Source organism: Crocuta crocuta, unplaced genomic scaffold (genome assembly GCF_008692635.1).
Source record: "Crocuta crocuta isolate KB4526 unplaced genomic scaffold, BGI_CrCroc_1.0 scaffold108, whole genome shotgun sequence".
Lineage (NCBI taxonomy): Eukaryota > Metazoa > Chordata > Mammalia > Carnivora > Hyaenidae > Crocuta > Crocuta crocuta.
This window is the reverse complement of record NW_027532825.1, coordinates 5,706,904-5,724,014: the sequence shown is the minus strand read 5'-3', so window position 1 is coordinate 5,724,014 and position 17,111 is coordinate 5,706,904. Positions and strand designations below refer to the sequence as shown.

At 44.8% G+C, this 17,111-nt stretch overlaps 1 protein-coding gene across 1 annotated transcript in view; it reads left to right on the top strand.

The window, feature by feature from the left end:
• The first annotated feature begins 14,018 nt into the window (after window positions 1-14,018).
• HECW1 (HECT, C2 and WW domain containing E3 ubiquitin protein ligase 1) overlaps window positions 14,019-17,111 on the top strand; it is a 249,067-nt gene continuing 245,974 nt past the window's right edge. The window contains exon 1 of the mRNA XM_077781155.1: window positions 14,019-14,340. Coding sequence (XP_077637281.1) covers window positions 14,052-14,340 — 289 coding nt within the window. The 5' untranslated portion in view covers window positions 14,019-14,051. The remainder of the gene's footprint in view (window positions 14,341-17,111) is intronic.

Sequence of the window (17,111 nt, the reverse complement as noted above, 5' to 3'; positions counted from 1 at the left end):
ACCATACTAAAAAGCTATAGTAATCAAAACAGTATGGTGTTGGCATAGCAACACATAGATCAAGGGAGCAGATAATAAACCCATATACATATATCGTCACCTAATTTACAACAAAGGAGCTAAGAATATACAGTAAAGAAAGAAAATCCTCTTCAATAAATCATGCTGGGAAAACTGGGCAGGCACATGCAAAAGAATGAAACTAGACCACTATCTTACACCATACACAAAATAATTCAACATGGATTAAAGACTGGAATTTAAGACCTAAAACCACAAAACTTGCAGAAGAAAACACAGGCTATAGTCTTCTATCAAGTCATCTTCAACTAGTGATTATTTCCATATTTTGGCTGTTGAAAATAAAGCTGTACTGAATACAGGGGTGCATATATGTTTTCAAATTAGTGTTTTCATATTCATTGGATAAATACCCAGAAGTGGATTAACTGGATCATAGGGTATTTATGTTTTAACTTTTTAAATTTATTTATTTTGAGAAAGAGGGAGACAGAGGAAGCAGGGGAGGGGCAGAGAGAGGTGGGGAGAGAGAGAGAATCCCAAACAGGTCCACACTGTTAGTAGAGAGACTGATGCGGGGCTCGGACTTCATGAACCATGAAGTCATGACCTGGGCTGAAATCAAGAAATGGAAGCTTAACCGATTGAACCACCCAGGCACCCCAGTTCTATTTTAATTTTTGAAGAACTGTCCATACTGTTTTCCACAGTGGCTGCACAGACTGACATTACCACAGTGTATGAGGGTTCCCTTTTCTGCACATGCACTCCAACACTTGTTATTTCTGTCTTTTTGATAATAACTATCCAAGAGATGTGAGGCGATATGTGATTGTGGTTTTTATTCATAGTTCTGATAATTAGTGATGCTGAACATCTTTCATGTGCCTCTTGCCTGTCTCTTTGTCTTCTCTGGAGAAATGTCTCTTCAGGTCCTCTGCTCATTTTTAAATCAGGTTGTTTGGGTTTTTGTTGTTCAGTTACATGAGTTCTTCATATATTTTGGATATCATTTCCTTATTGGATATATATGACATTTTTTTCAGTGATTTTGTGGGGCCGGGGTGCAGGGGGGGGGATTGGGGATCTGGCTTCAAAGACAAGGGAAACAGAAACAAAAGTAAACAAATTGCACTGCATCAAACTACAAAGTTTCTGCACGCAAAGGAACCATCGCAAAGAGGCAACCCACTGAGTGGGAGAAAATATTTGTAAAATTAAATTGGGCGGGACTTAAAATATGTGTCCTGGTTTGTTTACCTTCTGATTGGCTTGCACCGTTCTCCCTTCAGGAATCTCCACCCCACTCTGGGCCTGCATTTGTTCGTTCTGGTAACTCCGACTTGGCAATAGGGTAGATATGACTCCACAGAGGACCTCGCTGATTTCTCACACAAGTGTGTTCTGGTTTCCCAGGGCAGATGCCATAGCTTATACTCTTGTTCATTGTCCAGTGTTTGACACTTGTATTTGTTGACTGAATGAATCAATACATGAAGATTGGCTGGGGAACCCACCTTTAGCAGCTTAAAGCCATCCTGAAATGTGGCTCTAGCCATCTTTGAGTCATATTAATAAAGCCAGAGTAAAACGCTGATCTCTGACTATGGGTCATAATTGAGGTTTCGACATGGGGTGCATGTTACAGAGGCAATGAGACCTGTCCTCTTCAAAGAACAAAGCTAATGTATTGGAAATGCATGCACTTATGACTCATTAGCAGGTACCTGTGACTCTTACTTCGTTGGAACTAACGTTTTATCTTGAAACAGCCTTTCAGAAACCCACATTACTTCATTTTCTTATTTCCCTTTTAATGCCACTGTCTCTCGGGGCTTTGTGAAAAAGCCCAAGGAGCAGTTTGAATGGCAACCCAGGCATCTCGTTGTGGGGACACTGTGTCTGCCGCTCCTACATCCCATGGCCCCTCCAACAGCTGTCATTCTCTGGAAGGACACAAGACTTCAATCTCTGATGCTTCCCACCTACGAGGTAAAAGGGAAGATTAGAGACGTTATCCGCATAATTAATTCAAGCCTCGGATGAAAAAAAAAAGATTTCATTTCTAAAATATCCAGATCATTGAGACTCCTGCATTCTATTTATCTGGGTAGGTGGCTTATCTATTAACTAATTGAAATGGCACCAAGTGCTCTCGAATATATTACTGTATCATCGATACTCACGACTTCTAGGCATCAGCTTAAGAGTGAAAAATGTTTTAGCCAGACAATAATCATCTAGTTGGCCTTCCGGTGATCGTTACAGAGAGTCAAATTAAATGGTCTTCTCACTGAATTTAATGTAAACCTATACCGTACTATTGAGCAAAGATTCCCTGTGGCTGGGAATTGTTAGAAGAAGCGCTGGGGCTTGTCATTTCAGTGTCAGCTGCGTCCTTTGTGTATCACAGACACGCTCAGGTGTTGGTCCCGGGCATCCAAACAAGAGACGGACTAGGAGAAAACCATTCTATTTCTTTCATCTGGAACACTGAAAATACTGTCTAAAATCCCCAGCAGGCTATAGCTCTTGTCCATGGTTCTGAAGTTCCTAGTAGCCTCAATTGATTATCCCTTCTCCTTCATTCTGAAAAATTGAAAAGGTGAATTGGTATGACACATGTTGGAAGGGATTCTTTGTGAAAGATATTCAAGAATTTCAGCAGTGTGTCATGTTTGAAAGGGGAACGGCTAAGTGTTTCTTTTCTCTTAATATTCTTTTAGAACTAAGCGAGACACACCTGAGAAGTTAAGTAGGGAACACAGTTATCTAGATAACCACAGCCTGAATGCCAGCTCCCAATCCACTCCAGCCATAATCTTAGTGATGCCTCTCCCAGTGCCATCAGAGATGAGTAACAAATCCTATTTTTTGTTTTCAAAATGGAATTCTTCCTTCCTTTTGCCATTTCCGTAAATAACTGATAAGAAAGTAATATGGTACTTATCCAGGTCACTTGATTTGCTGTTTTAACCACGGGGATATCCTGATGCTGTGGGAACTTTCAAAGAACTTTCACAGATTTAGATGCATTATCCATTTAGTTGCAGTTCACTTAAAAAGCAATGCTTTGCTCTTATGTTAACTCTCAATTCTATAGATGTTCAAATCTTGATGGAGATGCTGGTGGGTTGATTTTTCTCCCTATCATTCCAACTTGCCCAATCGTACTATCTTAAATCACTGAAGGGGCTCCTTAGCTCAGTCAGTCAAGCATCCAACTCTTGGTTTCGGCTCAGTCGTGATCTCACAGCTTTGTGGGTTCGAGCCCTGCATTGGGCTCTGCGCTGGCAGCATGGAGCCTGCTTGGGATTCTCTCTCTCCTTCTCTGCTCATCCCCTACATGCACTGTCTCTGTCTCTCTATAAATAAATAAATAATAAATAAATTTTTTAAAAAACACTAAATAGGCCTCGTCCTTTTTAATAGCATCAATTCTTAATTATTTCCTTCTTCTTCCAAAGGATATCCCCTGATTTAAACCATCTTTGCTGGCTCTTGCATTATAGCCTGGATGCTGAGCTGGTACAGCCTGGTGTGGCTAAGGGAATGAGTGACAGCTAGCATTGGATTTGAGTGGCCTGGACTAGAAATATCAGGAGTGGGCACAGTGATGGGAGGGCAGGGACTTGGGAAGGAATGTATCACCTGGGACCCCGTCTGGGATGTGAACTGGCCATGCCATTCCTCAAGTTAGGGAGAGGGGTAAGTATGACACAGAGGGGAGACACCAGATGCATCTGTATTGCCAGATGCTATTTATGTTTGCCTCTTTATCGCTGCTGTAAGTTGTCTTCCCCCAAAATAGTCTCACATATCAATACTGAATATCAGATATGGATGTATTCATTCGGACACTTTGATAGCAAAAGGAAGTGCAGCTGTGGCTCATTCAGCTCCCCTGCATACTGATCATGGGCCATCATGGGTAATGTTCCCAAGGACTGGCGCTTCCGTTAGAGCTGCAGTCCATGCTGGTGCCTTCCTCCATCCTGACAGGTGATCTAAAAAAGCCATGTTTATGACCCCTTCTCCTACTGAGGGGAGAGCTGTGCGTGTTCATCTACCTGGCCCGTAGTTCCCCTAGGACGTTGGCAGAAACTGTCTGCCATGTTCCTTCTGCCCAAAAGATGGTTCAGAATGACAGTCTTCATGAGAGCACAATGTAGGGGAGCCCACCGTGACCTCCTGCCTGTCTTCAAAAGGGCTCAGTGTCCCCAGAAGAAACACCTCTCTCCTTACCTTGGCCTTAAAATTGGTTTTGATTCTGCTCTAGCCTCTCATTCCTCGCCCCCGCCCTGCTTCTGCTCCACGTACGCTCTGCTTCAGACACACTGGTCTTTTGGTCCCTGGGCACACGTGGGCAGTCTCTATAGCTGTCTTCACGCCTTTCCATATGTTCCTCCTGTCTAAAACATTTCTCTCTAAGTCTTATTTCCTTCCCTAACAAAATGAATAATTATCTTCCTATCCTGCAAATCCCTCTAAACTTACTTCTATGTCACCCTATATTAAAATGATTAATTTATGTATCTTCTCACCACTCGATAATAACCAGCCCATAGCATATTCCTCATCTCCAGTGTGTACAAGCCACACTGTATGTGCTCATCTGTGTTTAACTTACATATTAGTTAGCCCTAATATACCATTGGTGATGTTACTTTGCTATATAATGGGAAGGAATAGCCTTTGTACTGTATTCTATGGTAAAATAAGATTACAAATACAGTATGTTCCAGAAAATCAATCCAGTTCAGTTTGTATTGATGTAAATGTTGGCAAAGCTTTGAAAATGAAGGATGCAAAAATCCTGACATTTATTCCTCCTGATTAGTTCTGAGCAAAGTGTCCCAGGGCACATGTTATTAAGTAATGCAGTGTCCCCACCAATAAAATTGGGCACAAGTACCACTTGCCTTAGATGCACCGACACTGCTGGATCCCAGGTGAAAGCAACGGCCACAGGTCCCAGTGGAGACAAGCCACACACGGTGATGTCCGTGGTCTCCGTGACTGTGTCTTGGGATTGCTCCCTCATTTACAGCCCCCCCCCCCAAGGACCCCCTCAAGGACCTGAAGGACCTTGTTCCTTTACCTCTCATCTTTCCACCATGAGACTTAGAGCCTCGGTTGCAGATGGCACTCTGGGTTTAGACTTAAGGGACCCTCTGATGAGGGTGCTCCCTAGAGGTGGACTTGGCTTCAGGACTGCTGTAGTACAGGCTTCCCCAGACATAGCGGGCTCTTGCCCCCCGCTCTCCTCTCACTGCTCTGGGCTGATGTGTCTAAGGTGAATAGAGGATATCATTTCCCAGATCAAAGTCTCCCACGGCCCCTCCTCCAAAGGAGACGGTCCTATGTCTTGGTGTGTCGTGGGAGCCTCTCCTCTCTCACCCCCCACCCCCACCCCGGGCCCCTCTTGACACTCTCTGCCAGGCCGCGGGGCGTGTCTGGAGCCCAGTTCAGTCCACGGTATGCCATGCTTGTCTGTCAAGCTCTGCCTTCGTACACAGAGTTCCTTCTGCTTAGATGGGATTTCCCTCTGCCCCTGCCTGGCTGGTGACCTTCCCACTTCTCCTTCCAGATACGGTGCCTCTGTTCTTCCATCTGGGAGGGCGTTTCCAGCATCTCTTCCCCTCCCATGAGGACCTTGCTTACCTTTCCTGTCATGGTCCTCGTTACCGTGTCAGAGTTGACCGCGTAAATGCTTGCCTCCTGTGCAAAACTCTTTGAGGGTAGGAGCACCGTTTAGTCCATCCCTCTGTGCGTGCTTGACACTTGGCGCAGTGTCTCATACATATTAATGACTCAATAAACATCTGCTCATTGAATGGGCTGAAGGAAGGAAGAAAGCAAAAGACAGTTTTTTTGCTTAAAAATCTCACCAACGCTGCTGAGCCCAGCCTCCCAGGGGAGGCCAGAGCTTAAGAGAACATCTCTGTAGCGCCCTGAACCTCCACAACAAATAATAAGGTACTTAAGGATTAACTTCAATATGGATGCAAACTTAGCACCTCATTTGCAGTCCTGTGGAAATGTCCTTCTTCGAACTATATTCATTGCCTGACTACATTGCCGATTAGTCAGCAGCTCTGAAAAGGGCTGTGAATAGAGGAGCAAAACACACCGTGGCTTCCATTCTTTGCCAGCCTGAGGCTCCCTCCTGAGTAAGGCAATGGGGTCCTAGCCATGGAGCCTGGGTTCCAGGCGTGGCTCTGCTGCTCTCTGGCTGTGCCCAGGGCAGGCCACTGCCCTTCTAGAGCAGCGGAGGGATTGGACAAGACCTCCCACCACTCACTCTGGGGGGTCTGTGTGACTCGGTTTTATGGGTCGGGTTTGTTAGGCAGGTGGAGGTGCCCTGGGTATGGAAGAGACACAGTGACCCTGCTTGGCACAGCAGCCCCGTGGGGGTCCAGGAGTGCAGCTGTGGTGGTCAGGGGTGTGGCTCACAGCTGCCCAGTTCCGAAGCCTCATTGTTCCCCCACAACCCCACGGGGAGGCTCCCAAGTGGACAGTGGGGTCCCTGGAGCTTGGGCGCCATGGCCTGCTTGAGCCACACTGTGGTTCTGGGAAACGAGAGCATGTTACTTTGGCGTGTCAACACGTAAAGAAGGAACCTTCCCAACTTGTGTCAAGATAGGGCCCTCCTGAGGAAGACAAGGACATGTGTGAGATTGAAAAGGGAAAGACAGCTGTGCATTTCTATTCATTCTCTGTCTCTTGTAAGTCTGTCCATCTGTCTGCCAATCTCTCTCTCACACAAACACACACACACACACACACACACAGAGGAAGACCGCTTTCAGTGACATATCTTTTCAAGCAGATCAGAAGGAGATGCTCCCCCTAAATAAATGGAACAGCCCCCCTGCCTCCTACCCTTCTCTCTCTCTTCACCCCCACCCCCTACCCATTATTCTGGCCATAGAAACTGCCCAGACTTTGACAGCTTTGTTCTTTNCATTTCATGTGTCTGTTGGCCATCTGGATGTCCTCTTCGGAGAAGTGTCTGTTCATATCTTCTGCCTGTTTCTTCACTGGAGTGTTTGTTTTTCAGGTGTGGAGTTTGGTGAGTTCCTTATAGATTTTGGATACTAGCCCTTTATCTGATATGTCATTTGCAGCTATCTTTTCCCGTTCTGTCGGTTGCCTGTTAGTTTTATGGAGTGTTTCCTTTGCCGTGCAGAATGACAGCTTTGTTCTTAAACGCCTCCAAGCACAAATCTCCCAAGTGGCCCAGAGGTGCACCAAGAATTCCAGGTTTGCCCGAAGTGGTGACAGGTACATATCCTCAAAGCAGAGGGCCTCCGGCTCACCTCTCTTACATGCAGGCTGCAAGAATGGCATCGGAACAACAAGAAACAAACATGTCCCTTTGCCACCATCGCTGGAGGCCCCAGAGAGAAGTGCGGGTGGGGGCCGTTCCACTCTCTTAAACCGATTGTTGGATTTTTTTTTGTTGGTGAGGCTTTTTGTGTTCCTAAAATACTTCGTTTGACTGTCATTTTAAAAAGTCCCTTGTCTGTTAAATCATGACTTCCTATGTGGATATTCCTTGACTTAGTTTGATTTGCTTATTAAAATTTCTTCCGCCTAATGTTCCCTTCCAGCCGGCAATGTGTGGGATTCTATTTCTTCTTCAAAGAAAAGGAGCCCACACAATTTAGTTTATGTAATTCTGTGATATTCCTCTGCGCAATGGCCAGCACAAAACACGGCTCTTCAACACATGGCTTCGAGGCTTAAAACACAGTTTTGAGGCCTAGTCTCAGGGACAGGTGTCACGAGCTGAAGTGTTGGACAGAGATGGTAATATTGCAGCTACCTCCTCCTTTCCTCCTCAGGAGTGCTTGGCCATCTGGCAGATCACAGCCACCTCTGTCCCGTGAGCAGACATGCGAATGTACAGGCAAGACTTGGATCTCAGAATGCGAGATGCAGAAGGGGACCCGGGGGTGGAGTTTCACCTCATCCCCACGTCTCCCTTACAAGTGTCATTCAGGAGTCTGTAATGGGGATTCTGGACAACAGGCCTTGTGCTTTAGGCAAAATAGGCAGTTGAGAAGGATTCCTGAACTCAGACAGCACAGCATCGCGTCATGGCTCTGCAACACAGAGACAGATGTACCCCCTCCCAAGCCATCCACTCACTCGTTCATTCATCCCACAGAACATCTACCGAGCACCCACTACCTTCTCACCAGGCACTACTTTAGCTGGAAACGCTGATCCAGAGCAGCTGGGCAAGGCCCGTGTTCTTTTGGCACTTGCTGATTGATAGAAGGGAACTGATAAGAAATAAGTAAGACAGTTGTAGATAGAACGGGTCATTCAGGCTCCAGTTTATCTGCATCAAGGCCAGACAGAGAGAAGTGGGGTTGAGAATAGACACCACTGACTCCAGAGCAGGGGGTTGGGGGCATGAGGGGTCGAGTAAACCCAGGGAGCTTTGGAATGTGGTCGGAAGGAAACACAGCTAGACACAGCCCCTGATGGACCCTTTCTGTTACAAACTTGACTTTTGTCAAGAACTTGCACAAGAATCTGCCACTGTTTGTGATTTTAAAGTTTGTTAAAAGATCATGTTCACCACATCACATGGCATTCCCTATATAAAGTCTAAAGTGAAGCATTTTATTAAGAACCTGGAGGGAGGAAAAATTCTAATATTCTGATCATGAGAACTGTGCTTTCTTTATATCTTCTTGATTGTCAAGAAGATCAGAGGAGTATCTGAATCAGTTTCTGCAACTATATCTGCCCAGGTTATAATTTGCTGAGAGTGCTTAAGAGTCATAAAAATGCCCAGTTCGTTCACACAGAATAGACTCATATCCCCATTTCCTGCTGTAAGAAGACCTTGGGAATATTTATTAACCACCGTTCTGAGCTGGGTTTTCACTGACAAGAGAGGAGTGATACTCGATAGGTTTTTAATGTGATAATGCACCAAGCTCCCGGCCTAGAGTAAATGTTCATAATTATTATCCTTTTTCATATTGCTACTTTGAGATTTCTGTCAGGTCTCTATTCCCCTATTTCCCTGTACATTTCTTTTGTTGTAAATTTTCTCAGATCCATTGCAGAAAGAGACACGTTACATGTAAATTTTTTTAAGTTCCATTACCCCCGATGGCATAACCAGAGCTGAGTAGGATAAAAAAGCTTCAGGCATCTACTTGTTCAAAATACAATCTGTTCCTAAACTCAAAAAACTGCTATGGTCCTTCTTCCAGCGAAATAATGCCAGTTCCTATAACCTTGTCTCATATACTTTAATGAGGTTTCCTTCAGGGCCTGTGTTTTCCACTCACTGTTTTTGATTTCTTAGCGTAGAGGCAGTTTTTAAGAATCATTTTCTCTATTGTAGAGATGGCTTTGGTCCGCTTTCTTTTCATTCCTGAGATGGTATTCACTCATGGGTTTTATATATTCCGAAACAGAAAAGCTGTTAATGACTTTGTCAGTTAGAAATTGACAAAGCAGAATCGTTTGTCTCCCTGTGTTCTGAAAAAAAAAAAAAATCTATGATAACATGTCCCTTCCCTGGAAGTGACGACTTTTCTTTTACGATTCCATCTCCTTACAGAGGTTTTGTTTTTGCTAATCTACTAGTGCCTAGGAATAACTCAAAACATTAAACATGCAAGGTCTGTTCCAAGATTTTTTAAAAATCCAAGATCGTATCATTTAACTAAAAACATTTTAACAATTTTGAGGCAACGGGGTGGCTCAGTTGGTTAAGCGTCTGACTTCAGCTCAGGTCATGATCTCACGGTTCGTGGGTTCGAGCCCCGCATCAGGCGCTGTGCTGGCAGCTCAGAGCCTGGAGCCTGTTTCCGATTCTGTGTCTCCCTCTCTCTCTGACCCTCCCCTGCTCATGCTGTTTCTCTCTCAGAAATAGATAAAACATTAAAAAATTTTTTAACATTTTAACAATTTTGAGTTATTTAAGTTGCAAAAACAAGCAAACAAGTAAACAAAACATCATTGTTGGATCCTCACTGCACGTAGGAAAGCAGCCAGCAAATGGAGGCTTACTCCCTAGGAAGTAGGTCACAATGCGATCAGATTGTTTTCAGCAGCTCACTCATTGGATTCATTTTTTCAAGGGTCAATTAAAATCTATGCGTAACACAGCCCACAACCAGGGAGGCTTGATTACAACCAATAATTGGAAAATTACAGTGTTGCTGAACCTGTGACTAATATTCTCTTGGTTTCTTATCAGTGTCTATTACCCATCACCAAGGCAAGAGAAAATAAAAGACACTTGAATTACTTAGTGGAATGGAGAGAAAAATGGAAGCACTTTAGTGATACTGTTAACGGCCTTCTCATACAGAGAATGAGAAAGCCACTCCTCTTTGCAGGGAGGGAGGAGAAGGCAAGTCTCTGTCCCATGAGATTTGCCTTAGTGATTAGGGAGAATTGCGAGGTTGTAAAACAGTGAAATCACTGTCTGGGAAGAGAGTGGTCTTTTATCTAGAGCCATTTAAAAGCAGGACAGATCCACCTCTATCTCCCACTGTTCAGATGTGAAGGGAGAATGACTAAATTGTTTCTTCCACCCGGATGAGTCTATGGTATGAGCTAGGAACACTTGTGAATGCCCAGGGAAAACAGAGCCACAGAGGAATTGCACGCTGGGAATAAGCTATCCACCTGCTGCGTTCAGGAGGCAGCTGTCGTGAGACTTTAACAATAACACCTGTGTAGGGACGTGATGGCATTTAGTATTATGTTAGCCTTTGTACATAACTTTTTGTCTCTATTTTCTTCTCTCTCTGCACTATCTACTAACTTATCCTGCCTTTCTGTATTTTTATCTATTTTTAGTAGCAAACTTAAACCCTTTCTACAAAAAGAAATGACATGATTGAAGAAAATCAATCATATTAATTAATTAAAGTTTCAAGGGCTTCTTTGTGTGTGTGTGTGTGTGTGTGTGTGCGCGCGCACAGGAGTCATGCCCGTTCCAGGAGACGTAAAGAGCAGGGAACACTGGCTTCAGGTCTTTACAGCATATGAACAGGTCAACTAGCAGCAATGCAGCAAGAATCTCTGCAGGGGAAGGGGATTCCTGTGGGATCAGGGAGCAGAGGCTCCCTGTTCCGGGGAATGAGAAAAGGCTGGAAGGAGAGGTTATAGCAGAGTTGGTGCCGGAGCATAATCTTGAATGTCTGAATCTTGAATCTTAAATGCAGTTTGTGGCATTCCTGCTGTAAGTACAAATGGAGAGGATGTGGGCAAAGGCGGGGGTGGGGGAGTGCAGCCTTCAGGGAGCGGCTCTGAGGGCGCCCTTCCTATTCCTGGCAAATGCCATTACCCCAATCTAGTAAATTACTGACAAATGTCTTCCCTGACTAATGTTTCCTTCTGTGCCTTTGTTCCCACCACATGGACAGTGATCGCTGGTGTAATTTGACAGTTTCAGGAGAGTTGCTTGGTTTCCGGGGAATTCTAATAAAAATACCACAGCGGAAGTATCTTCCTCGAAAGAAGAACCCTCTATAATCTCTTTTGAGGCCCTGACCGATACTGAGTCGATAAAAACCCCTCCGCCTCTACATCAATGCAAAACTATCCTTTTCCAAGCATGAACTTTTCAGATAAAAGGATGCTCCCCTTCAAAAAATTGGTATAGAGGATACTTTTACAAATACACTAGACAGTTTCACGTTTGTTTTTTTCACTTTTGTGATTAAACCTGCAGGGCCATGACTAGAAATGATTTGTGGATTTTTTTTAAATTTTTAATGTTTTATTTATTTCTAGGAGAGAGAGAGAGAGAGAGAGACAACGTGAGCAGGGGAGGGTCAGAGAGAGAGGGAGTCCCAGACTCCGAAATAGGCTCCAGGCTCTGAGCCGGCAGTCAGCACAGAGCCCGACGCGGGGCTCGAACCCACGAACCGCGAGATCATGACCCAAGTGAAAGTCGGACGCTTAACCGACTAAGCCACCCGGGCGCCCCAGAAATGATTTGTGGATTTATTGCAGCAGGATTTGAGTATGAGGGCCCCGAGGATGGTGTGAGGGGACCTTGGCCAGTGAATGAGCCTGGCCAACTTCCAGGACCTGTGTTTCGGTGAGGCTTTTTCAGTAAAGCAACACCAGTCGTATTTTAGCAGTAGATTTTTATTTGTTGAGCACTTACTATGCTAAGGGCTTGGTTTGCATTATTTCATTAAGTTCTGGCAACAGCCCATTTAAAAACGGGTTGCTGAGGACCAGAAGGATTAATTAAGTAAATCATCTTGGGATACACAGGTTGGAATTTGGTAGGTGCTGCACCAACTTTGGTTTAACTTGTAATTATAAACCTGAATATTTCATTCCCAGTTGTTTTTAATCTCCATAATAATTCTGTAAGGTGCTATTAGTCCGCATAAAGCATATATACACTGCAGAAATTTTATGCTCTAGCAGCAGCCTTTCTGTTTTGGAGATTTTACATAGGTCTCTTAGACAAAGCTTCTGGAGGATGGTCAGGTTACCGAGGTCCTCTCTGAACGGCCCAGAAGAGCCAGGGCGCCTGGGGTGTGCACGGACCGCTCATGCTTCCTGGGCTTTGCCAGTCTTCCTGACAGGAGGACTGGTTTCCAGGTGACACTGTGGTCTGTCCGTGTTCATACTGTCGCAATGACAAGCATAAAAAAAAAAAAAAGACCATATGGTACCAATAGTGTGATGAGATGCTTTTTGAAGTCTGGCTTTTCTGCCTGTGGTAATTCCATGGTTACCGCCAGTGGGGCCAGAAGAATGCCTAACAAGAGACTCAAATAATGAGTGAATAGGCATGCCACATGGCCATTAAGGACCGAGACACAGAATGCCAACACTGGGCTTCATCAGGTTAATGGACTTTTTACAAGTGCCCTGTCTTGGAAGATAGAAAAAGTGCAGGCCTAAATTACTGCTAAATAGACTTATGTAATCTAAAGAGGAGACTGTCACTCAGGCTGGTCCTCGTGTTGTGTAAACAAGAAGTCAGTAAACTTGCATTTGATTGATGTGTGCAGTAAGTAACTGCCCCTGGGATGTACACTGCATGACTCAACACATTTTTAGGCCTTCATCTTCTCTTGAAAACAAAAGGGTTACTAAGTTGTAGAATAGCATGTACTTTTATAGTCAGGAACCCCGAAAATGTACATTTAAATCCCAGTTTTAATATACTTTGATGAAGTCAGAACACTTGCTTGTTTCAAAAAAGAATCCCTTGTGCAAGTTCGAAATGATGTTTTTCCCCATGTTTTAAGGGCTACAAACGACCCAGCTATTGCTGAGTATCGGCTCAGCTCACATTGAGTGCTCAATGTTGCAAACATTAAAAAAAAAAAAAAAAGCATTTTTTTTCCTCATCAGATACAATGGTTTCTACAACAACATTGGCTCGGAGACATAGTCCTCTGAGATTGGATTTTGTTGAAAGTTATGGTGTCTGAAAATTACTAAAGTATCGAAGGTCCTTAATAGAAATCTCCGATGCACATTCTGCAGGTTACAGAGTTGTAATGCAAGACTGGTGGCCTCGCCCAGCAGGGACCGCCTCTAATTCCAGGCTGTGTGTAGGGTCTCGAAGCCTGCAGGGATCGCTAAAATGTTCAGCGATAATGGCCGTAATCTACCCTAAAGAAGGCTAAAATTGGATCCAATTAAATGGATGCTGGATTTCTCAAGGGATGGCACTCTGGGGGCACTCACACCACCAGAGCCATTTGGGCCTCCTATACCCATGGGCTAGAGGGAGCTGGGAGAGACAGACCCAGCAGAGCATGGAAAAGCACGGCCCCCTGGGGAGCTTGCATTTTTGTTCTCGGAGTCCCTGCGTGAACCCTGAGGAAGATGCTTTGTGTCGTGTTTCAGCTCTCCCGTGGAGGGGGGCTCTCACAGCTCATCCTCCCAGCACATCCTTTCCCTGGGAAGACAGTGATGGCGGAGCCGGCATCTTCCACCCCTGCTCATTGTCTGTTTGCCCCCCACAGAATCTGTACCAGAACAGGTTTTTAGGCCTGGCCGCCATGGCATCCCCATCTAGAAACTCCCAGAACCGCCGCCGGTGCAAGGAGCCACTCCGTCACAGCTACAACCCTGGCCAGTTCCACAGCATGGCCCTCAGGACTGGCCCCCATGGCACCGTCACCATCCCCCGCTCCACCAGCGACACCGACCTGGTCACCTCAGATAGCCGCTCCACGCTCATGGTCAGCAGCTCCTACTACTCCATAGGGCACTCGCAGGACCTGGTGATCCACTGGGACATCAAGGAGGAAGTGGACGCTGGAGACTGGATCGGCATGTATCTCATCGGTGAGTAGGACAAAACTTAGCCAGACCCGCTGTCTGACAGCGTGCCGCAGACAGAACGGTCTCGGCAGTGTGGTTCGGTGGTTATCGAGCGTAGCATTCACAACTCACTTTTACGTACGCTTTGATATTTCAGCAGACTCCATACTTAAATTAAAGTGCACAATTTGCAACCAAACGTGTTATGCACCAAATTCTTTTTCTTATTTTTTTATTTATTTATTTTGAGAGAGAGAGAAACAGAGCACATGAGTGAAGGAGGGGCAGAGAGAGAGGGAGACAGAGAGAATACCAAGCAGGCTCCATGCTGTCAGCACAGAGCCTGACGTGGGGCTCAAACTCACCATCTGTGAGATCATGACCTGAGCTGAAGTCAAGAGCCAGACACTTAACCGACTGAGCCACCCAGACCCCTCCTGTACAGGAAATTCTAACACACCTCATACCCATGCACTAAAGCTTCTCTTACCATCTCTATTCAGTGGAAGAAAACCATGAAGTAGAAGGGCCAGCTATGGTTGAACACAAATGCTATTACCATTTGCAAGTATAGAAGCTCTTGTAACTATGAATAAGTTAATATCAAAAGCCTATTTTCAAGTCTATATGTTCATAAGACCAAAGCAAAAACCATATACACAACTGATGAACACACATCTCTGCGGAGGGGATTTCACTTTGTTTCCAACATAATCATGCTCTTCTTTTCCCCTTTTCTTTGAAGATTCTTCTTTTTTAAAAAAATTTTTTAAAATGTTTTATTTATTTCTGAGAGAGAGAGAGGAGAGAGAGAGAGAGAGACAGTGTGAGCAGGGGAGGGTCAGAGAGAGGGAGACACAGAATCTGAAGCAGGCTCCAGGCTCTGAGCTGTCAGCACAGAGCCCAATGCAGGACTCGAACCCATGAACCACGAGATCACGACCTGAGCCGAAGTTGTACGCTTAACCAACTGAGCTACCCAGGCGCCCCAAAATAATCTTTGAACATTCTTATGGCTTTGTATTCAAAGGATATAACAGGCTTCAGTGGACAGTGAGGGCATGCAGACCACAGGCTGGAAACAGAGTGATGGCTGAGAGGAAGATCACCACTCAAGTCTGTGGGCTGCAGAAAACAGAGCTCACAAATTAGAAATCACATGAAAAATGTATTTGATCTATTTTACATGATAGAGTCGAGGGTGGTGGAAATTGATGTTTATCAATTTTAATCAGCAAGCAAAGGTGTGGTTGCTGGGGCATGGGCGGGGGGTGCTCAAGTCAGGCACCAAGTTCAAGGGAGGCCAGGCCTTCTGCTGTCAGTCTGTGCAAGGAGCAATTTACACAGTCAGACGCACAATGCTGATTTAACATCATGGAATATCACAGAAACCAATGGATTGTTGTAAGTATTTCGCAACCTGGACTGTTTTTCTGAGAAACTAAAGGGGATCTTATCTGACTAACTAGCTGTGAGGGAAACATTTTTAGCTCTTAAAGGTTTTGCAATCAGCTTGGCGATGTATTTACAATATATGCATTATTGTAAAGATGGAGAAACATAATTTTTGAAATTTGTACACAAATAATGGCTACAAGCTAAATTGCACTTAGGTAAAATTGAATTTGCTTAAAAAAATAGTTCTTGAGTGAAATTGTTTGGATACCATCAATCTAACACAGAGCTTGCAAAATAACAGTGCATGAAGCGTATTTTTAGTCCACATTGTTTTAAATTTGATTAGTTATCAACATTGAAAAACGTAGAGATTTCACATTGAAATCTGAATTTCTAGCTTCTTTCACAAAAGCCCTCAATTTGGCAGACTGAGCCTGTCATTCTCCTTGGCTTTAGTTTACTAACGTTAAGCATTAGCTGCCTCGTTTAGCCTGGTCTGCACCCTTCAGTTTTACCACAGTCTCCCTCCCACCCATCACCACTTCCGTTGTGAATGTTACTTGTTAGCACCTTAGGCAACTAGGTTTTTGGCCCCAGATGTTTTGAACCAGCTCTTTGAAGCTGTGCCTTCCTGCAGTGGTGAGTCCTGATGCCCTTCATTCATTCAGGGAACCATTAGAGGGGGAGTGTGTGTTGTAGGGAAGGTGAAAAATCCAAGGACTTTCACCCAAGGTGAAGGAATGGGTGGATCTGGAGCTCAGCCCTAGATCCAGGCTGTGGGAGGTTTGGTGTAACCGGCACCCCAAGAGTCGATGAGGTCACTGTGGATTGTGTGGGAAAGAGCACCGGAATGCCTCTGTCAGAGGGAGGGGCAGGGGAGGCGCTCACAAAGGAGGTGGGCGAAGGGTGGAGACTCAGGACCAATGCTGAGTAGAGACCACGTCACAGGAGTCAAGAGAAGGTGGCGGAGGAAGGAAGGGGCGGTCAGCAGCCCTGAATGTCGTAAAACTCTGGGAATGAATAAGATCTGGTGTTAACATGACATTTTGACTGAGACAAAAGTAAACACAGCTCATCATCTTAGGATCTTAACTTGACAGTTTGTTCTTCTCATAGTAGCTGCACATATATAACTGTGAAGTTATTTAATGCAGAACGCCAACACTTTGGGCAACATAGCATTTCAGAAATAATTTCCAAGTCCAAAATTATCTGTGAGTCTTAAGCGTTCATAATTTGTAGGTTCTTAGTAACGTATCTGTCAGATTTGCAGTGCCTTGCCAAAGATCGAATCACCAGTCTAGGCCTAAAGTTTTAGAGGTGTTGAATTCATTTAATCTGTCATTTCGCCACTGAAGAAATGCCGATGCAGCGGCTCCCAAGGCCACACGGCCGCC